Raw genomic sequence first — 22,445 nt, forward strand, 5'->3', positions numbered from 1 at the left:
CACCTGCAGCCAGCACAACTTTCCATGCCGACACAAGTTCAGTCCCACTGCACCCAAGCTCAGGACTTTCTGGCTCTGTAGATGTCGAATTCCAGGACAAAGCATAGGCTGAAACTGGTCTATGACAACATAGTCTGTATCTTCATCCCCAACTGCCCGTTTAATGGCCTGTAGGATACTGTCATTCATCCCATGCGGTGCAGGTAGATCAGGCTCTCTCATTTCCCCAGCAGGTTTCATAAGGGTGTGTGGGAGGGCCCAAGGACAATTCCATTTTGCACCTCTTTTTTTTTTTTTTCCTTTGCATTATGTGCTCTTTGGGGGCCTAGTTTTTCAAACTGCCATCCTGTCTGCCACTGCAGTGCCACTCCTAGATGGGCCAGGTGTTTGTGCCGCCCACTTGTGTCGCTTATCATAGTCATCCAGCGGTACTTGTGGATTATCACGGCTCCCATGATGGCCATCGTATGCGAAAAAATCGAATCGCAAGCGATCGCATACGATTTTTCACTGAAAAGCATCCAAATGCATTGGAATTAGTATGAAACATGTTCAATGGCCCCCAAATGACATTTTTGAGGCTGTACCACCCCCACTATCAACGCGAACCCGAAGCGTGGCGAGGGGCGGCGGTACGCGTCCTACGACCTTTTCATACCCCCACTATCCACGTCGGCGTAGAGTTGAGAATAGAAAGTGTGGCGAGCCACCGAGCCCGAAGCGTGGCGAGGGGACGCGGATACCTTCACAGGTATCCGCGTCCCCTCACGGGCTTCACAGGTGCCTGCGTCCCCTCACGGGCTTCACAGGTGCCCGCGTCCCCTCGCGGGGCTCGCTGCACTCGCCACGCTTCGGGCTCGGTGGTTTGCTGCGCTCGCCACACTTTGTATTCTCAACTCCACGCCGACGTGGATAGTGGGGGTATGAAAAGGTCGTAGGGCGCGTACCGCCGACTCTCGCCACGCTTCGGGTTCGCGTTGATAGTGGGGGGGGGGTACAGCCTCAAAAATGCCATTTGGGGGCCATTGAACATGTTTCATACTAATTCCAATGCATTTGGATGCTTTTCAGTGAAAAATCGTATGCGATCGCATGCGATTTTGACAAAAAACGGCAAAAATCGGTAAAAATCGCATTGCATCGCATGCCACTATATATGGCATGCGATGGGAGCCGTGATAATCCACAAGTACCCATCCAGCTACCTTGGTGCAACCTTTTGGCCTAAAAACAATATTGTGAGGTGTAAGGTGTTCAGAATAGACTGGAAATTAGTAGAAATTAATGTTATTGAAGTTAATAGCGTAGGAGCAAAAAAAAATGTAAACATTCTGCAATGTTGGCCATTTTTATTCTTAAAAAAAAAAAAAAAAAAAAAAAAAAAACCTAAAGGTAATCAGAACCCAAAATGCAAAAAGTGGCCGGTGCACATCCCTAGTATATATGAGGTGTAATGCTGGGTGGTGACTGGGTATCGCATGCCACTATATATGGCATGCGATGGGAGCCGTGATAATCCACAAGTACCCATCCAGCTACCTTGGTGCAACCTTTTGGCCTAAAAACAATATTGTGAGGTGTAAGGTGTTCAGAATAGACTGGAAATTAGTAGAAATTAATGTTATTGAAGTTAATAGCGTAGGAGCAAAAAAAAATGTAAACATTCTGCAATGTTGGCCATTTTTATTCTTAAAAAAAAAAAAAAAAAAAAAAAAAAAACCTAAAGGTAATCAGAACCCAAAATGCAAAAAGTGGCCGGTGCACATCCCTAGTATATATGAGGTGTAATGCTGGGTGGTGACTGGGTATGGGGGGTATATGTGCCAGGTATGAGGATGTATAAGGTGTGCCCAGGTGTGTATGTATGAGGTGTAATGCTGGGAGGTGACTGTGGATATGGGGGGTATATGTGCCAGGTATGAGGATGTATAAGGTGTGCCCAGGTGTGTATGTATGAGGTGTAATGCTGGGCGGTGACTGTGGGTATGGGGGGTATATGTGCCAGGTATGAGGATGTATAAGGTGTGCCCAGGTGTGTATGTACGAGGTGTAATGCTGGGAGGTGACTGTGGGTATGGGGGGTATATGTGCCAGGCATGAGGATGTATAAGGTGTGCCCAGGTGTGTATGTATGAGGTGTAATGCTGGGCAGTGACTGTAGGTATGGGGGTATATGTGCCAGGCAATGTTCCCTCTAATTTTACGAAGGCTGTGTGCGGCAAAAGATTTTGGCTGTGCAACATTGGAAGGAAATTAAAATTTTTGTGCGTCACTTATTTATAACTGGAAAAATGACGTTCAGCATTTGTGTTAACTTTACTTCAAAATGATATTAAACATTTAAATATTTAAAATACAGCACACAATGTAGTTAATGGGTGAAACACACATTAATTGAGTCCACAACTGCAAAAAGGGACCACTGCTGCTCTGTGCGCTCTGTTGTAATGTCTGTGCGCACACTCGTCGAGTTGTGTGCGCGCGCACGTGCGCACAGCTTAGAGGGAACACTGGTGCCAGGTATGAGGATGTATAAGGTGTGCCCAGGTGTGTATGTATGAGGTGTAATGCTGGGCGGTGACTGTGGATATGGGGGGTATATGTGCCAGGTATGAGGATGTATAAGGTGTGCCCAGGTGTGTATGTATGAGGTGTAATGCTGGGAGGTGACTGTGGGTATGGGGGGTATATGTGCCAGGTATGAGGATGTATAAGGTGTGCCCAGGTGTGTATGTATGAGGTGTAATGCTGGGAGGTGACTGTGGGTATGGGGGGTATATGTGCCAGGTATGAGGCTGTATAAGGTGTGCCCAGGTGTGTATGTATGAGGTGTAATGCTGGGAGGTGACTGTGGGTATGGGGGGTATATGTGCCAGACATGAGGATGTATAAGGTGTGCCCAGGTGTGTATGTATGAGGTGTAATGCTGGGCGGTGACTGTGGGTATGGGGGGTATATGTGCCAGGCATGAGGATGTATAAGGTGTGCCCAGGTGTGTGTGTATGTGGTGTAATGCTGGGCGGTGACTGTGGGTATGGGGGGTATATGTGCCAGGCATGAGGATGTATAAGGTGTGCCCAGGTGTGTATGTATGAGGTGTAATGCTTGGAGGTGACTGTGGGTATGGGGGGTATTTGTGCCAGGCATGAGGATGTATAAGGTGTGCCCAGGTGTGTATGTATGAGGTGTAATGCTGGGCGGTGACTGTGGGTATGGGGGGTATTTGTGCCAGGCATGAGGATGTATAAGGTGTGCCCAGGTGTGTGTGTGTGTATGTGGTGTAATGCTGGGCGGTGACTGTGGGTATGGGGGGTATATGTGCCGGACATGAGGATGTATTAGGTGTGCCCAGGTGTGTATGTATGAGGTGTAATGCTGGGAGGTGACTGTGGGTATGGGGGGTATATGTGCCAGGTATGAGGATGTATAAGGTGTGCCCAGGTGTGTATGTATGAGGTGTAATGCTGGGCGGTGACTGTGGGTATGGGGGGTATATGTGCCAGGTATGAGGATGTATAAGGTCTGCCCAGGTGTGTGTGTATGAGGTGTAATGCTGGGTGGTGACTGTGGGTATGGGGGTATATGTGCCGGGTATGAGGATGTATAAGGTGTGCCCAGGTGTGTATGTATGAGGTGTAATGCTGGGCGGTGACTGTGGGTATGGGGGGTATTTGTGCCAGGCATGAGGATGTATAAGGTGTGCCCAGGTGTGTGTGTGTATGTGGTGTAATGCTGGGCGGTGACTGTGGGTATGGGGGGTATATGTGCCGGACATGAGGATGTATTAGGTGTGCCCAGGTGTGTATGCATGAGGTGTAATGCTGGGAGGTGACTGTGGGTATGGGGGGTATATGTGCCAGGTATGAGGATGTATAAGGTGTGCCCAGGTGTGTATGTATGAGGTGTAATGCTGGGCGGTGACTGTGGGTATGGGGGGTATATGTGCCAGGCATGAGGATGTATAAGGTCTGCCCAGGTGTGTGTGTATGAGGTGTAATGCTGGGTGGTGACTGTGGGTATGGGGGTATATGTGCCAGGTATGAGGATGTATAAGGTGTGTGTGTATGAGGTGTAATGCTGGGCGGTGACTGTGGGTATGGGGGGTATATGTGCTGGGCATGAGGATGTATAAGGTGTGCCCAGGTGTGTATGTATGAGGTGTAATGCTGGGCGGTGACTGTGGATATGGGGGGTATATGTGCCAGGTATGAGGATGTATAAGGTGTGTATGTATGAGGTGTAATGCTGGGGGTGACTGTGGGTATGGGGGGTATCAATGTTGATATAAATATAACCAGATGGACAAAAAGTGAAGTGCGCAGTTTACGTACTGTGTCCGTAAATGTATAATCTTTTATTCCTAGCTACTTGCAAACAAAGCGTAGAGCAGCATAGCGTACCTTGTTCAGTGTATAAAACACGTTATACCAATACCCTTGAATTGGTATCTTTTCGCAGTACTTAGTACCCAAATGCGAGTACAAAATATTATTACCTTCTAAACCTTTCCGCTTACTGCGAATAAAAGCCAAGACTCTGTATAAATTTATAGATTAAGTGGATAAAGTCCCTAATGGACAACAGGGGGTTACAGAGATATATAAACAAATAACAAGGTATACAGTCTATTACACAATACAAAATATGTTCTAAACTACTAAGGGAAAAACAACAGATATAAAACCAATCAGCCACACTACAGAATACACATACAGGAATGCAAGTGTTACCGTCTCATCTATAGCGCTGGCGCAACCCGGTCCAAACTCACTATATTCAGTCCAGAATACAGTCCAGGGAAGGAGAAGAGGAACAGTGAGATTGAGTTTAGGTCGTGCTTGGCCTCTTATAGTGTCCAGGTAGAGGGGGCAGTGAGGGTCTCCATTGGTCAGTGGGTCAGGTGTCGCTTCTCATGGATTGGTGCAGGGGAATGCACTTTCTGTGTCTTTTGTCTTCAGGTGTCGTCATAGGGGTCGTAAATCAACACTATAAACCAGCAAGAGCCGGATCTTATAGTTACACGACCTCGTGGCAAAGTGACCATTAATTTTGGAATTTATCCATAACTGTCGGCCGTTAGGAGTAGCTATCTTTTAACAAGGACCGGAGCACTGCGCATGAGAGACGAAACATATAGACGCAAAATATGTACAGGAAAGATCGTATGATACCAGTTAAACTATGTGCGGTGAATTAAAGCCAGATTAAATTATATTTTGAGTGTGAGATATGAATTTATGTGTATTGGTATGGCAGCACACTGGGTTCGCCTGATTACAAAACCTATACGTTATTTGCCTAACTCTGTGAACCAGGATGGCGGCCATACCACTCTAAAATGGTGTGTATGTAACTCGACTTCGACAGGGGCTATATGTGTTGGGCATGAGTAGTGTTCCCGCTAGGCTGTTTTAGCGGGGCGCTGCGCCCTGCCCGATTTTTAAAGGGCAAAATGCGCCCTGCCCCATCAGCAGCGCCCCGCTAAATCAGCCTGCATTCTGCCCGCCGGAGTGCCCGGGCCGTCGCATCGCTGAAGGGGGCTTGCCCGGCCATGGCTACGTCCCGGCAGCTCAGTGACGTAGTCATGGCCGGGCAAGCCCCTTCATCGATGCGGCGGCCCGGGCACGCCTCCTGTATTGACGCGGCAGCCCGGGCACGCCCCCTAGCGTGACGCGGCGGCCCGGGCACGCCCCCTGCCGTGACGCGGCGGCCCGGGCACGCCCCCCGCCGTGACGTCGGCATGCCCGGTCCGCCAAACCAGCGCCCTGCCCCCCATAATTCCTAGGGGGAACACTACATGAGGATGTATAAGGTGTGCCCAGGTGTGTATGTATGAGGTGTAATGCTGGGCGGTGACTGTGGGTATGGGGGGTATATGTGCCAGGTATGAGAATATATAAGGTGTGCCCAGGTGTGTATGTATGAGGTGTAATGCTGGGCGGTGACTGTGGGTATGGGGGGTATATGTGCCGGGTATGAGGCTGTATAAGGTGTGCCCAGGTGTGTATGTATGAGGTGTAATGCTGGGAGGTGACTGTGGGGGGTATATGTGCCAGGTATGAGGATGTATAAGGTGTGCCCAGGTGTGTATGTATGAGGTGTAATGCTGGGCGGTGACTGTGGGTATGGGGGGTATATGTGCCAGGCATGAGGATGTATGAGGTGTAATGCTGGGCGGTGACTGTGGGTATGGGGGGTATATATGCCAGGCATGAGGATGTATGAGGTGTAATGCTGGGAGGTGACTGTGGGTATGGGGGGTATATGTGCCAGGTATGAGGATGTATAAGGTGTGCCCAGGTGTGTATGTATGAGGTGTAATGCTGGGCGGTGACTGTGGGTATGGGGGGTATATGTGCCAGGTATGAGGATGTATAAGGTGTGCCCAGGTGTGTATGTATGAGGTGTAATGCTGGGAGGTGACTGTGGGTATGGGGGGTATATGTGCCAGGTATAAGGTGTGCCCAGGTGTATTATTGTGTCTGTCAGTGAGTAGATATAACAGGGAATGTTATATACACTGACCAGGGCTGTAGGATCAGGGGATAGAGCAGGATGTAATGATAACTCAGTGATACATATCTGCATATATTACATGTACTCTGTGATGTATAATAATTATATGTATTCCTGGACAGTGGAGCTGTGAGGAGCACAATTCTGTATTGGAGGTCACATGAGGATGACACACGTCACTGATTCGCTGAGGATGGACCAGGACAAGAGTCACATGACTGAGGGGATAGTGAATCTCAGCCTGGAGATCATCTACCTTCTGACAGGAGAGGTGAGGGGGTTGTGGGAGCGTCACAATGATGTCGCTGTTATTTATATTATTATAAAGGTAATTGAGATGAGGTGAGGGGTTCTGGGAGAGACTTTAGCCTTGTCCTTGTGACAGCACCTGTGACTCCAGTCCTAGAAGGTGACGCTCCATCCTATCTCTGACTAAACACCTTGCAGGAAAGTGTAAGGGCCACCTGTAGTCTCACAGCGGCTGGAGAGTCACCGGTTGTCCAGGCCTGAGGTATAGAGTATTAGATCAGGGGTGCGGCAGGTGACTCTGCACAAAGCAATCTCCAGTACGGGGCACTGCTGTGTGGTCTGTTGTAAATAGGTTGTGTTGTTTGAATTTAAAACCTGCCCGCTCGATCCTATCCCCTCCAATATTATCTGTCGTCTCAGTCCGTCGGTCTGCTCTCACCTGGCTCACCTCTTTAATCTTTCCCTATCCTCTGGGATCTTCCCCTCCTCCTTCAAACACGCTCTTGTCTCCCCAATTCTCAAAAAAAAAACAAATCTGGACCCCAACTCTCCGTCCAACTACAGGCCCATCTCTCTCCTCCCTTTTGCCTCCAAGCTCCTAGAACGTCTGACCTATAATCGTCTCCTAAGCCACCTTACTGCTAACTCCATTCTAGACCCCCTCCAATCCGGGTTCCGCCCTTTACATTCCATTGAAACTGCCCTGACCAAAGTCACTAACGATCTACTATCTGCTAAATCCAAAGGCCTCTTCTCTATCCTCATCCAGCTTGATCTGTCGGCTGCCTTTGACACTGTTGACCACCCTCTCCTGCTCAACACCCTCCGATCCTTTGGCATCACTGACACGTCTTCTCCTGGTTCACCTCATACCTCTCCTCCGAGCTCCTCCTCTCCTACTACCCCACAGCCAGTTGGTGTTCCCCAAGGGTCAGTCCTTGGCCCTCTCCTCTTCTCCCTCTACACCACCTCTCTGGGCACCCTCATCAGCTCCTACGGCTTCCATTACCACCTTTATGCTGATGATACCCTAATCTATCTCTCCTCCCCCGACCTATCCCCATCACTCCTGTCCAAGGTCTCCGAATGCCTCACGGCCATCTCAGCCTGGATGACCCAACGCTTCCTGAAACTAAACATGGCTAAAACTAAACTTCTAATCTTCCATCCCCCGAACATCCCCCTCTTCTCCCACTATCTCCATCAGCATTGGTGAAACCGAGAACACCTCCACCGACCAAACGCGCTGCCTCATGTCATCATTGACTCCTCCCTCTCTTTCACCACCCACATTCGTGCTCTCACAGTCTTGCCGCTTTCACCTCCGCAACATCTCGAGCATCAGACCATTCCTCTCTACTGACGCGACCAAAATTCTCATTCACTCTCTTGTCATCTCCAGCCTTGTCTACTGCAACATCCTTCTCTCTGGGCTACCTCTCGCCCACCTCGCCCCTCTCCAATCCATTCTTAATGCTGCTGATAGGCTCATCTTCCTCTCCCGCCGCTCTACCTCCGCCTCCCCCCTCTGTTTATCTCTTCACTGGCTCCCCATTCCTTTCCGAGTTCTCTTTAAACTCCTCACCACCACCTACAAGGCGCTCTCCTCCTCCACCGCTCCTTACCTCTCTTCACTTGCGTCCTGTCCGTCCCACCGCTGCTCCGGCGGTTTGCAGCGCATTTCCACCGTGGGTGCACAGCGCTGCCTTCTTCCCTCTTCTCCCCACCACCACGCCGCCCGCTGCATCCCCTGCCTCCACCGGAATTAATGTCCTAAGCGGTATTGTGTGTGACTTAGTGCTAGTCTGTGATTTCCTTTCTGTACATGCTTATTGATGTCCCTTATTTTTCTCATATCTTCTGAGGCAGAAGTGTGGCGGGGGGACCCCACGCTGTTTTTTTTGTTTTTTTTTTATTATTATTATTTATTTGGTACTTGTTTCCTAGAAGGGCATCGCATGCCATTATAATGGCATGCGATGCGACCGATGCGATGGGCGTGATTTTACATAGAAATGCATGGTAAAATGTAAATCGTGTCGGTCGCATGGCATGCGACAAAAAAATCACATGCGATGCGACCGACGCGATTAACGATTTTACATAGGGAACAATGTTAAATGGCCCAATTGACCCAATTTTACATAGGGAACAATGTTAAATGGCCCACAGACCCCAAATAGCCACCCTGAAGTGTGAAATGGCCCCCCCAATTGTTAACGCCACCCCACGATCAATGTCAACCTGAAGCGTGGCGAGTGCAGCGGTACACGTCCTCCGACCTTTTCATACCCCCACTATCCACGTCGGCGTGGAGTTGAGAATAGAAAGTGTGGCGAGTGGACGCGGAATACGAGCCTGAATCGCGGCGAGCGCACGCGGAATACATGTTAAGTAATCCGTGTCCGCTCGCCACGCTTCGGGAGCGTGTTCCGCGTCCCCTCGCGGGGCTCGCCACGCTTCGGGCTCCGTGGCTCACTGCGCTCGTCACACTTTCTATTCTCCACTCCACGCCGACGTGGATAGTGGGGGTATGAAAGGGTCGGAGGACGCGTACCGCCGCCCCTCGCGGGCTCGCTGCGCTCGCCACGCTTCGGGTTGACGTTGATCGTGGGGTGGCGTTAACAATTGGGGGGGCCATTTCACACTTCAGGGTGGGTATTTGGGGTCTGTGGGCCATTTAACATTGTTCCCTATGTGAAATCGGGTCAATTGGGCCATTTAACATTGTTCCCTATGTAAAATCGCGGTAATCGCGTCGGTCGCATCACATGCAATTTTTTTCCCCGCATGCGATGCGACCGACGCGATTTTTTTCCTTGCGATGCCTAAGATCAAAATCGTGGGCGCTCTTCTAGGAAACAAGTACCATTTTATTTTTCTCTTTTTGTTTACACTGCAGCCTAGACGAATTTGTATTAGCGGCCGTATATACATCCGCTAATACGAATTCATAGGCCATCGGAAAATACAAAGCAGTCGTATTTGACTGCTTTGTAGATTTCTCTCCGGAATAATTTGCATACGGCTATAACAGCCTTATGCATTCGTATTTCTTCCTATTAAGGATTTCCCCCAATCTGTCAGAAATCAGTTACCTAGTGTTTGTCCCCCATTACTCCCACTGTTAGATGAGGACACTACGGGAGATGATGGTGATGATAATGGGGATGACCATGATGGTAATGCAGAGTCAGGGACGCCTTTAGTGCAGACTGAAATTGCAGATGTACCAGCTCTTATTGACGCAATACGGCTAGTGCGCTTATCTGATGCTGATGAGCCAGAGCCGGTGGCAAAGCATGTTTTAAAAAAAAAGTTATTAAAGCCTAGTTCCCACACTCGGACCACTTAATGGAGATCCGCACTGACCAATGGGAAGCCTTGGGCAAGAAATCCTCTGTCTCTAAGAGAGTCCTATCCAGGTACCCCTCGCCACCAGAGTATTGTACATTGTGGGCAGCTCCTCCCCCGGTAGATTCCCATGTTACGCGACTGGTTAGTCCAGTCAGTCAGTTAGTCCTGTGACCACAGGATCCTACGGATATGGCCTTTAGAGCACTCTATTAAAGCCATCTTTACTCTCACAAGAGTGGTCCAAAGACCTACTGTTGCTGTAACCTGGGCCGCAAAGGCTATTCGGCCATGGCTCCAGGCCGTGGAAGACGAATTTCCCGTTGATGCATCGGTGTGCAATGTGCGTGTCGCATATTAAACAGTCCGCACTATACATAATGGAGGCATTGTCTGATGCAGGGGTCCTAGTAGCAAAGGCGTTTGTAAACTCTACATTGCCACGTCGTATCCTTTGGCTACGGCCAAGGAAGTCTGACCTAGAGTCTAAGCAGCTAGAAATGTTACCCTTTAAGGGAGACATTTTGTTTGGAAGAAGAGCCGAATAAAATTATAGCCTCGATGGCAGCGGCTAAGACTGCATGCCTTCCCTCAGAGACCGTAAACTACTCCTTTTTGGTCCTTTCGTCCCCAAGGTAAAGCGAGAGGTCAATCCTTCCCTCAGCACGTCAACCACTGCCAAGACAACCAAGTCTAGACCCAAACAAGCCTGGGCAACAGACAACCCCCAGCCAAACCAGATAAACCTGCAGCATGATGGGGCAGGCCTCCTGCAGGGCGACCCCCAAAATGGGTGGCAGACTTCTACAATTCACAAAACCGCAGCGGATGCCTGGGTGAGAAAAGTCGTGTCAAGGGGATACTCCATCTCATTCAAAAGAATCCCCCCACAAAAGTTCTTTTGTACAGGCCTCTCTCACAATCCCCAAAAAGCAGAACAATTATTGCAAATATTGGCCTCCCTGTTGCAGTACCAGGTCATCATATCAGTCCCACAACACCAGCGAGGGATATGTTTTTATTCCACCCTGTTCCTAATTCCAAAACCAAACTGGACTTACAGGCTCATACTAAATTTGAAGGCACTCAACAAATTTGTCAAGGTGCAAAAATTCTGCATGGAAACCCTGCGGACAATAGTTCTAGCATTAGAACCGGGGGATTTCATGGTCTCCCTGGATGTACGGGATGCATATCTGCATGTCCCCATCCTTCCCTCACACCAGAGGATTCTATGGTTTGCGATCCTGTCCCACCATTTTCTGTTCCGAGCCCCCCCATTTGGCTTGGCCACTGCCCCTCGGATGTTTACCAGTCATGGCGGCATATCTGCATCTCCAGGGGATCAGAGTATTTCCCTACCTGGATGATTTGCTCCTTGTAGCAAAGTCACCGGTAGTGCTATTGGGGCAGATGTATTAAGCTTGGAGAAGAGATAAAGCGGAGAAAAGGTAAAAGGAGATAAAGCACCAGCCAATCAGCTGTGTTTGAAAAAGACAGTTGGGAGATGATTGGCTGGTGCTTTATCTCCTTTTACCTTTTCTCCGCTTTATCTCCAGTTTATCTCTTCTCCAAGCTTAATACATCTGCCCCATTGGCACATTTACACACAACGATTGCTGTCCTCCCAACAGCACCGCTGGCCCCTCAATTGGGAGAAATCCCAAAACTCCCTCACTCTGTGACATCAAATGCTGCACCTGGGAGCCCTTCTAGACTCCCAGGCACAGAGACTGTTCCTACCAGGGGACAAGTGTCAATCTCTACAACAGAGGATACGCCTCTTCTTACAGAGCCTCAGAGTCTCCATCCATCTGGCAATGCAAATCCTGGGCCTAATGGTGTCAACATTCAACATGGTCGAGTGGGTAAAATTTCATTCCCGCCCTCTGCAATGCCAATGGGACGGACATCAGCACATAAGGACCACGTTCATGATGTCGACTCCAGAGGTTTGGATATCTCTCCAGTGGTGGCTACAAATCTCTCACCTGAACCAGGGATGTCCTTTCTGGTTCACAGATTGGATTCTCCTCACTACCGATACCAGCCTACGAGGCTGGGGAGCAGTAGTAGTATCCCGGTCCTTGCAAGGCGTATCCAGAAACACGCCTGTCCATCAATGTTCAAGAGCTTTGAGCAGTGTGCATTGCCCTCATCCGCAGTGCGGCAGCAATGTGAGAGCTGACCAAAATTCTAACTTGGGCGGAATAACACCTTCTGGTCGCTGATGTTCATACCAGGAATCCTAACTTGGGAAGCAGACTTCCTAAGCAGGCAAGCCGTTCATCCGGAGGAGTGGTCACTCCACCCAGAAGTCTACTCCCTCCTGGTGAGCTGTTTTGGCCTCCCAGACGTGGATCTCATGGCGTCCCGTCACAACAACAACAACTTCAGTGTACAGGTCGCGGTCCAGGGATCCTCAAGCCAGTTTCACGGATGCTCTGTCAGTTCCATGGAAGTTTCATCTTCCATATGTAGTAGTCCGGAAATTCAAGCAGGAAGGTGGGGATCTCAGTCTGATAACCCCGGCCTGGCCTTGACGTCATTGGTACGTAGACCTACAACAGCTGTCAGTACAAAAGACATTCTGGCTGCCGTTACGACCGGACCTGCTCAAGTCAGGGTCCTTGTCTACATACAGACCTTCAGTGCCTGTCTTTGACAGTGTGGCGCTTGAAACTGCCAAATAGGTTTTCTGCGAAGGTCATCCAAACAATGATCAAAGCACGTAAACCGTGTCCATATCGACTGTGTTGACATTCGGGTCAAAAAACAGTGAAAAAACCCATGTAGACCTTTTGACTGTCGACCTAGACTCATGTCGACCTAATGGTGTCAACCTAATGACTGTCTAACAACTTTCTGGTGACCAACTGATCCACACCACTTTCATCCAGGGTGTTCTACATATACAACCACCATATGTACCTCCAACGACACCAAGGGAACGACAGAGTGTTGCAGGCTCTGGCCAAACCTCCTTTCGAACCACTACTCTCTATGGTCTACAAGTGGTTCACAGCTAAGACTGCGTTCCTTTTGGCAATTGCGTCGTCAGATGTGTATCGGATTTGACTGCTCTTTCATGCCAACCTCCTTTTTTCTGATTTTCCATTTGGATAGGGCGGTGCTAAGAACCAGAGCTTCCCACCTGCCCAAAGTGGTCTCCAGGTTCCACATCAACCAGGAGATAGTGGTCCTTGCGTTCAAATCGGAAGATCTCTCGGCAGCTGAACGTTCCTTGGATGTAGTTAGGGCCCTAACTATATACTATATATCTGGACCGCACTGCTTACATCAGGAGATCAGACACGCTCTTTATCCTATATGGTTTTCACAACAAGGGCTGGACAGCGCACAAACAGACGGTCGCTCTCTGGACACGTATGGTCATTCAGCAAGCTTACCAGCAAGCTGATCTCCATTGTCAATGAATGCACATTCTACCAGATCGGTAGGTCCATCATGGATGGCAGGCTGCGGGGCATCCGCTGAACCACTGCGGCACCCACCCTTGATTAGGCCTGAGGTATTCCTTCGTGATACACAGAGTGTGACTTCCATGACCTTAGTCGTGTCTTGCTTCACTCTATGTATGTTGTGAGTGCACTGGGGCATGCTCTCCTCTGTCTTCTTCCTTCTCCGCTTCTATTGGCTGGCTAACAAAACTGAGGAGCTGAGCATGGAAGCAGGGTTACAGGGGAGAGGAACCAGACATCCTGGGAAACCTTTTAAAGCTTCGCTGATAGGTGCCACGGTCCTCTGGATCCGCCTACAACCCCGATGTCCCCTGTGGGTACCATTAACCTCGAAGAAAGAGAGTTAACCTAATGTAGATCTACCATAACCCTCGTTTTCTCACAATATTTTATTTATGTCAGAACCTGCAGAAGAGGTGCTGTATAAGCCTCATACTATATGCTGGACACGATAACTAGATAGGAGGAGGGTTGGTATTTGTAAATAGCTGTCTCTCATTACACAGGATTACACAGTAGTGAAGAAGACATCCAGTGAGCATGAGACACTCAGCAGCCATTCCCAAATGTCAGGAGGACTGAGCAGGTCCCAGAACCTCATCCCGGTGCCTCCACCTCGCTCGCTGATATATGGGAGAGACCATAAGCAGAAGATCCTGGAACTCACCAACAAGATAATCCAGCTGCTGACTGGAGAGGTGACTGCTGGGAATGGGACGTTATACAGTAACACCGGGGGATGTGACCGGAGAGGTGACTGCTGGGAATGGGACATTATACAGTAACACCGGGGGATGTGACAGGAGAGGTGACTGCTGGGAATGGGAAATTATACAGTAACACCAGGGATGTGACCGGAGAGGTGACTGCTGGGAATGGGACATTATACAGTAACCCCGGGGGATGTGTCTGGGTGATGACTGTATCACTGTCTGTGTCAGGTTCCTATAAGGTGTCAGGATGTGACTGTCTATCTCTCCATGGAGGAGTGGGAGTATATAGCGGAACACAAGGATCTGTACAAGGACGTAATGATGGAGAATCACTGGCCCCTCACATCACTGGGTAAGAGGAGAAAGCATTGTAAAGGAAAGAAGAGATTTAAAAGCCTAAACCTACAAATCATTTGGTAATTATCCTAATCAGTGTACTTAGTCACTGCCTGTCTCTTACAATGGGCCCAGTAACAGATATACCCCAGAGAGATGTCCCCGTCCTCTGTATTCCCAGGATAATCACATATATACCATGTCCTCAGTCACTGCGTGTCTCCTACAGATGGGCCCAGTAACAGAGATACCCCAGAGAGATGTCCCGTCCTCTGTATTCCCAGGATAATCACATATATACCATGTCCTCAGTCACTGCGTGTCTCCTACAGATGGGCCCAGTAACAGAGATACCCCAGAGAGATGTCCCCGTCCTCTGTATTCCCAGGATAATCACATATATACCATGTCCTCGGTCACTGTGTGTCTCCTACAGATGGGCCCAGTAACAGAGATACCCCAGAGAGATGTCCCCGTCCTCTGTATTCCCAGGATAATCACATACTGTATATACCATGTCCTCAGTCACTGCGTGTCTCCTACAGATGGGCACAGTAACAGAGATACCCCAGAGAGATGTCCCCGTCCTCTGTATTCCCAGGATAATCACATATATACCATGTCCTCTCTCACTGCGTGTCTCCTACAGATGGGCCCAGTAACACAGATACCCCAGAGAGATGTCCCCGTCCTCCGTATTCCCAGGACTGTAAAGAGGAGACTGACACGACCCCACAGGAGGATGTGGTAGGTGGGATTTAGAATCTCTCCATATAATAAAGTGACTGTAACTATATGATCTATATGGTAGCGGTGTTTCTTATTAACTGGAATTATTTTACTAAAACTGAATTCAATTGAAAAAGGCATTTCTTTATATTATTGTTTTCTGGGTGACTTAAGGGGGAAGATATGGCTGATGATATAGAGGAAGAAAGTCTATCTATGAGTGAGGATCAGTGTAAGGAGGAGGAAATCCCTACAGATACCAACACAGGTCAGTAATAATCACTTATTACAGAGAGTCAAATATTCTCCTTGTTCTGTCACTACAGCGGCCTCTTATCCTGCACCCTCCTCTGTCACTACAGCAGCCTCTTATCCCGCACCCTCCTCTGTCACTACAGCAGCCTCTTATCACGCACCCTCCTCTGTCACTACAGACTAATGAGGGGAATGTATCTGCCCAGTGGTGGAGTCAGGAGCCATCCGCCCCTATTATACTCCTGCTCTCCCCTCACATCATGTCACTGTGTGTTACCAGCTCGGAGATCTGACCAGTCTCCTCCCCACACACTCTGGTGTATCTCATACATCAGGAGCCATCAGCCCCTATTATACTCCTGCTCTCCCCCCTCACATCATGTCACTGTGTGTTACCAGCTCGGAGATCTGACCAGTCTCCTCCCCACACACTCTGGTGTATCTCATGCATCAGGAGCCATCAGCCCCTATTATACTCCTACTCTCCCCCTCACATCATGTCACTGTGTGTTACCAGCCCAGAGATCTGACCAGTCTCCTCCCCACACTCTCTGGTGTTTCTCATACATCAGCAGCCATCAGCCCCTATTATACTCCTGCTCTCCCCTCACATCATGTCACTGTGTGTTACCAGCTCGGAGATCTGACCAGTCTCCTCCCCACACACTCTGGTGTATCTCATACATCAGGAGCCATCAGCCCCTATTATACTCCTGCTCTCCCCCCTCACATCATGTCACTGTGTGTTACCAGCTCGGAGATCTGACCAGTCTCCTCCCCACACACTCTGGTGTATCTCATGCATCAGGAGCCATCAGCCCCTATTATACTCCTACTCTCCCCCTCACATCATGTCACTGTGTGTTACCAGCCCAGAGATCTGACCAGTCTCCTCCCCGCACTCTCCGGTGTATCTCATACATCAGCAGCCATCAGCCCCTATTATACTGCTACTCTCCCCCTCACATCATGTCACTGTGTGTTACCAGCCCAGAGATCTGACCAGTCTCCTCCCCGCACTCTCCGGTGTATCTCATACATCAGCAGCCATCAGCCCCTATTATACTCCTGCTCTCCCCCTCACATCATGTCACTGTGTGTTACCAGCTCAGAAATCTGACCAGTCTCCTCCCCACACACTCTGGTGTATCTCATACATTAGGAGCCATCAGCCCCTATTATACTCCTGCTCTCACCCTGACATCATGTCACTGTGTGTTACCAGCCCAGAGATCTGACCAGTCTCCTCCCCGCACTCTCTTGTGTATCTCATACATCAGGAGCCATCAGCCCCTATTATACTCCTGCTCTCCCCCTCACATCATGTCGCTGTGTGTTACCAGCCCAGAGATCTGACCAGTCTCCTCCCCACACTCTCTGGTGCATCTCATACATCAGGAGCCATCAGCCCCTATTATACTCCTGCTCTCCCCCTCACATCATGTCACTGTGTGTTACCAGCCCAGAGATCTGACCATTCTCCTCCCCACACTCTCTGGTGTATCTCATACATTAGGAGCCATCAGCCCCTATTATACTCCTGCTCTCACCCTGACATCATGTCACTGTGTGTTACCAGCCCAGAGATCTGACCAGTCTCCTCCCCGCACTCTCTTGTGTATCTCATACATCAGGAGCCATCAGCCCCTATTATACTCCTGCTCTCCCCCTCACATCATGTCGCTGTGTGTTACCAGCCCAGAGATCTGACCAGTCTCCTCCCCACACTCTCTGGTGCATCTCATACATCAGGAGCCATCAGCCCCTATTATACTCCTGCTCTCCCCCTCACATCATGTCACTGTGTGTTACCAGCCCAGAGATCTGACCATTCTCCTCCCCACACTCTCTGGTGTATCTCATACATCAGGAGCCATCAGCCCCTATTATACTCCTGCTCTCCCCTCACATCATGTCACTGTGTGGTCAGCTCTCTTGGCTGGTAACAGTCTCCTCCCTACCACAGTCTCCCCAGAGATATTTCCCCATCCTCTGTATTCGTAGGAAAATCACATATATACCATGTCCTCAGTCACTGCGTGTCTCCTACAGATGGGCCCAGTAACAGAGATACCCCAGAGAGATGTCCCTGTCCTCTGTATTCCCAGGATAATCACATATATACAATGTCCTCAGTCACTGCGTGTCTCCTACAGATGGGCCTAGTAACAGAGATACCCCATAGAGATGTCCCCATCCTCTGTATTCCCAGGATAATCACATATATACCATGTCCTCAGTCACTGTGTGTCTCCTACAGATGGGCACAGTAACAGAGATACCCCAGAGATATGTCCCCGTCCTCTGTATTCCCAGGACTGTAAAGAGGAGACTGACACGACCCCACAGGAGGATCAGGTAGGTGATATTTAGAATCTCTCCCATATAATAAAGTGACTGTCACTATATGATCTATATGGAAGCTTTGTTTCTTATTCACTGAAATTATTTTACTAAAACTGAATTTTCAATTGAAAAAGGCATTTCTTTATATTATTGTTTTGTGGGTGACTTAGGGGGAAGATATGGCTGATGGTAAAGAAGAAGATATAGAGGGAGAAAAAAGTCTATCTATGAGTGATGACCAGTGTAAGGAGGAGGAAATCCCTACAGATACCAACACAGGTCAGTAATAATCACTTATTATTGAGTAACATATTCTCCTTTTTCTGTCACTACAGCAGCTTCTTATCCCGCACCCTCCTCTGTCACTACAGCAGCCTCTTATCCCGCACCCTTCTCTGTTACTACAGCGGCCTCTTATCCCGCACCCTCCTCTGTCACTACAGCAGCCTCTTATCCTGCACCCTCCTCTGTCACTACAGCAGCCTCTTATCCTGCACCCTCCTCTGTCACTACAGCAGCCTCTTATCCTGCACCCTCCTCTGTCACTACAGCAGCCTCTTATCCTGCACCCTCCTCTGTCACTACAGCAGCCTCTTATCCTGCACCCTCCTCTGTCACTACAGCGGCCTCTTATCCTGCACCCTCCTCTGTCACTACAGCGGCCTCTTATCCTGCACCCTCCTCTGTCACTACAGCGGCCTCTTATCCCGCACCCTCCTCTGTCACTACAGCTGCCTCTTATCCCGCACCCTCCTTTGTCACTACAGCGGCCTCTTATCCCGCACCCTCCTCTGTCAGTACAGCAGCCTCTTCTCCCGCACCCTCCTCTGTCAGTACAGCAGCCTCTTTTCCCGCACCCTCCTCTGTCACTACAGCGGCCTCTTATCCCGCACCCTCCTCTGTCACTACAGCGGCCTCTTATCCTGCACCCTCCTCTGTCACTACAGCGGCCTCTTATCCTGCACCCTCCTCTGTCACTACAGCTGCCTCTTATCCCGCACCCTCCTCTGTCACTACACCGGCCTCTTATCCTGCACCCTCCTCTGTCACTACAGCGGCCTCTTTTCTCCTTCGGGAGACATCAGGGGCCACAGCTTTACAGTGGGTAATAGGAGTGGGAGAGAGCTCCAGCACCCTAGAGGATAACTTTAACTGCCTCCCAGGCAGTCAGGCTCCTCCCCTCCTATACCCCGCCTCCAGGCCAAGGACCTCAGTTTTTCTAGGGTGCTGGCAGGAGCCAGATGCACCCAAAAGAGGGGCTGCTATTTAGCAGCCATAACTTTAATTTTTTTTTTTTACACTTTAAGTGTCAGTGCAGCAGCGCTGGGGGTCTGAATAGACCCCTGCACTGCTGGCTCCAACACCCGGGTCCGGCGCTGCATCGCCACCCGCTGGTGGGGACCTGCAGCGGCCCCCGGGCACTGGGGAGCCTACAGCCACAGCCGGACGCCGGGAACCACAGGCGCCCCCTTCACAACAGCCGGGACGCACTGTGAGTAAGACACGCTCCCCGCCGGGAGCGTGTGCGATAGCGCAGCGAGGCGCATAGATGTGGCTGTCACAGCCGGCGAGGGGTGACCGCCGGCTGTGCTAGCAAGCGGTCGGTCGGCTCGCCGCCCGTCCCGCTGGACCACCAGGGATACTAGTTTGTGGGCAGCAGCGCTGGTATGCGGGGCCGCCCGGCGCGCGCCGGATCCCCGCCATTTTACCAGCGCTGCATGAGGACACCTTCCCTATGGTCATTTGTTAGCAGGGGGAGGTGGCTCCCCCCACATCAGCCCCTCCCCCGGGGACAGTAGGCAGGGAACTGTGCTTGGCGCACAGAGAGTTCCCGCCACTGACATCCCTTCCTGTCTGCCTGGCTGCACGTGAGGAGGGACACGGAGAAGCTCCAGTGCCACCCGGGGTTCCACTCTTTCACTGCCAGGAGGCTTGGGCAAGTCCCCCCTGTACCTCTCCTGCGGGACACAGGTCACAGTTTCTGAGTGCTCCAGTCAGCCATAGCTGCTGCAAGAGCCTAGTGCCATTTGCCTTCTATTTGCATTGTATGCCTATGTATGCTTGCTGTATATGTGTACTTATTAACCCAATAGCTACTGCAGTGTATTTGGTGTCATTTTGTACTTAGTCCTCCTGTACTTACAGTAATTATGCCCAACAAGGGCAAGTCCAAGAAGGGGGACGCCCCAGCATTGCTGTCATGCACAGCCTGTAATGCGGGCCTATCTCCCCTGGACTATGTACAGGACGGCGTATGCGCAAGCTGCTACAATGCGCAGGCGCTGCCCACGCCTTCGGCCTCTTCTCAGGAGCCTGCTTGGGCCTCATCCCTTGTGCAGATGATGGCGCAGCTAGTTGATAAAGTCTCGGCTGCGCTGCCCCAGCAGCCCGTGCCGTCCTCATCGGCGGTGGGTGCAACCCCCCCAGCGTTGGATGCCCAGGGGGAGGGTTCATTGCCCGCAGATAGACGCAGGTCTTTAGTTAAAAGACCGGCGGCACTCCGACCCCTCCTCAGGCATGATTCAGACGAGGAGGAGGAGGAGCAAGACAATCAAGATGATGATGACGACTACTATGTGGAGGAGGCCGTCGATGACGCCATTGACGTCGCCGCTGACATTGGGGATGCCTTTGTTGGAGAGAACCCCCCGTCTCATAGAGAGGATCCCCCATCTCGCCTTGATGTACCAGGCCTGATTACAGCGGTTAAAAAGGTCCTTCTAATAGACGACCACGCTGATCCGCCTGCGGAGTCGGGCCCTATATTTAAGCGCCCTAAACGCTCCTTAAGTCTATTTCCCAAGTCGGATAATCTTGACATGGTCATTAAAGAATCTTGGGAGGTCCCTAATAGGAGGTTTGTCATTCACAAACGTTTCTCCTCCCTCTATCCTCTCCCCCAGGAGGACAGGACCCCCTGGGAGACAGCCCCCAGGGTAGACGCTCATGTGGCAAAACTGGTGAAAGCCTCTCTGTTGCCAATCCCTACAGCGTCTCTTAAGGATCAGGCGGATAGGAAGTTGGAAAACTTCCTGAAGCTTATCTACACCACGGCTGGAGCGGCCGGCAGGCCTGCCCTGGCATCAGCCTGGGTGGCTATGGCCCTAACTAAATGGACTGCTGTCATCACAGCAGGGGTGTCTGAGGGGGCCCCAGCAGAAACTCTACTACCGACTATAGAGTTGATACATCAGGCTGCCCTCTACTTAGGCGAGGCAGCTCTTGATTCCGCTACGCTCTCCTCCAGGGTGTCAGCTTCAGCAGTGGCCGCTCGCAGATCACTTTGGCTGCGTTCCTGGAAGGCTGACACGGACTCTAAGAAGGCCTTGGAAGCTCTTCCATTCGACGGTTCCCTCTTATTCGGTCCCGAGCTGGATAGGATGGTCGCTACGGTGGCAGCCTCAAAAACGGCTTTTCTACCATCCATCCCGACTACACGGCCCCGGCCGGCCTTTCAGTCCTTTCGGTTCCAGGGTCGTGGTAGGGGACAGGCCTTCTCCTCCAGATCTTCCCAGGGGAGCAGATACTCCCGCCCTAGAGGCAAGCGTCCTTGGGCCACCAGACGCCCTGATCCCAAGCCTGCAGACAAGCCCACCGCATGACGGGGTGGGCCCCCACCTGGGGGATCCCAGGGTGGGCGGTCGTCTGTTGGAGTTTTCTCCCATCTGGTTGGAATCCACCACAGACGCGTGGGTTCAGGAGGTGGTCTCCCGAGGCTACTCCTTAACTTTTTGGCATCGCCCACCGACATCGTTCTTTTCCACGAGTCTTCCATCAGACCTGGAAAAGCGCAAAGCGTTAGAACAAGCAGTTCAACGTTTGCTTCAAGCAGGAGTCATCATACCCGTCCCCTGGTCCCAGAGGGGTTCAGGGTTTTACGCCAGCCTCTTCCTGGTCAGGAAACCAAACGGGTCCTACAGGCCCATACTCAACTTAAAGAAGCTGAACAAGTTTGTACGTGTTCCAAAGTTCAGGATGGAGACTCTGCGCTCCATTGTCCTGGCCCTCCAGCCAGGGGACTTCATGGCATCTTTGGACATACAGGATGCATACTTACACATCCCCATCCGTCCGGAACATCAGCGGTTCCTGCGCTTTGCCATACTGGACCAACATTTCCAGTTCAGGGCGCTACCATTTGGTCTTGTCACTGCCCCCCGTGTGTTCACAAAGGTGATGGCAGTGATGGGCAGCAGTCTGCGCAGCCAGGGTATCCGGATACTCCCATATCTGGACGACCTGTTGATTCTCGCTCCCTCTGCAGACCTTCTTCGGGACCACCTGACTCTGGTGATACAGCTCCTGGAACGACACGGCTGGATCATCAATTGGGACAAGTCCTCACTGATTCCGGCACAGTCGATGGTTCACCTGGGGGCCAGGTTGGACACCATCCATCAGAGGATCTACCTGCCAGACGACCGTCGGCGGACCCTGCAGTCCCGAATTCGTCGGCTCCTAAATC

At 50.7% G+C, this 22,445-nt stretch overlaps 1 protein-coding gene across 1 annotated transcript in view; it reads left to right on the forward strand.

The window, feature by feature from the left end:
- Positions 1 to 22,445, forward strand: part of LOC146009536 (uncharacterized) — a 783,885-nt gene that overhangs the window by 13,992 nt on the left and 747,448 nt on the right. Inside the window, 7 exon segments of the mRNA XM_083149979.1 lie at positions 6,639 to 6,787; positions 14,108 to 14,299; positions 14,543 to 14,666; positions 15,300 to 15,397; positions 15,554 to 15,647; positions 17,895 to 17,992; positions 18,151 to 18,259. Of these exon segments, the coding sequence (XP_083006105.1) occupies positions 6,677 to 6,787; positions 14,108 to 14,299; positions 14,543 to 14,666; positions 15,300 to 15,397; positions 15,554 to 15,647; positions 17,895 to 17,992; positions 18,151 to 18,259 (826 nt within the window). The 5' untranslated portion in view covers positions 6,639 to 6,676.

This window comes from Crinia signifera, chromosome 6 (genome assembly GCF_055691185.1).
Source record: "Crinia signifera chromosome 6, ASM5569118v1, whole genome shotgun sequence".
In the NCBI taxonomy this organism is placed as follows: domain Eukaryota; kingdom Metazoa; phylum Chordata; class Amphibia; order Anura; family Myobatrachidae; genus Crinia; species Crinia signifera.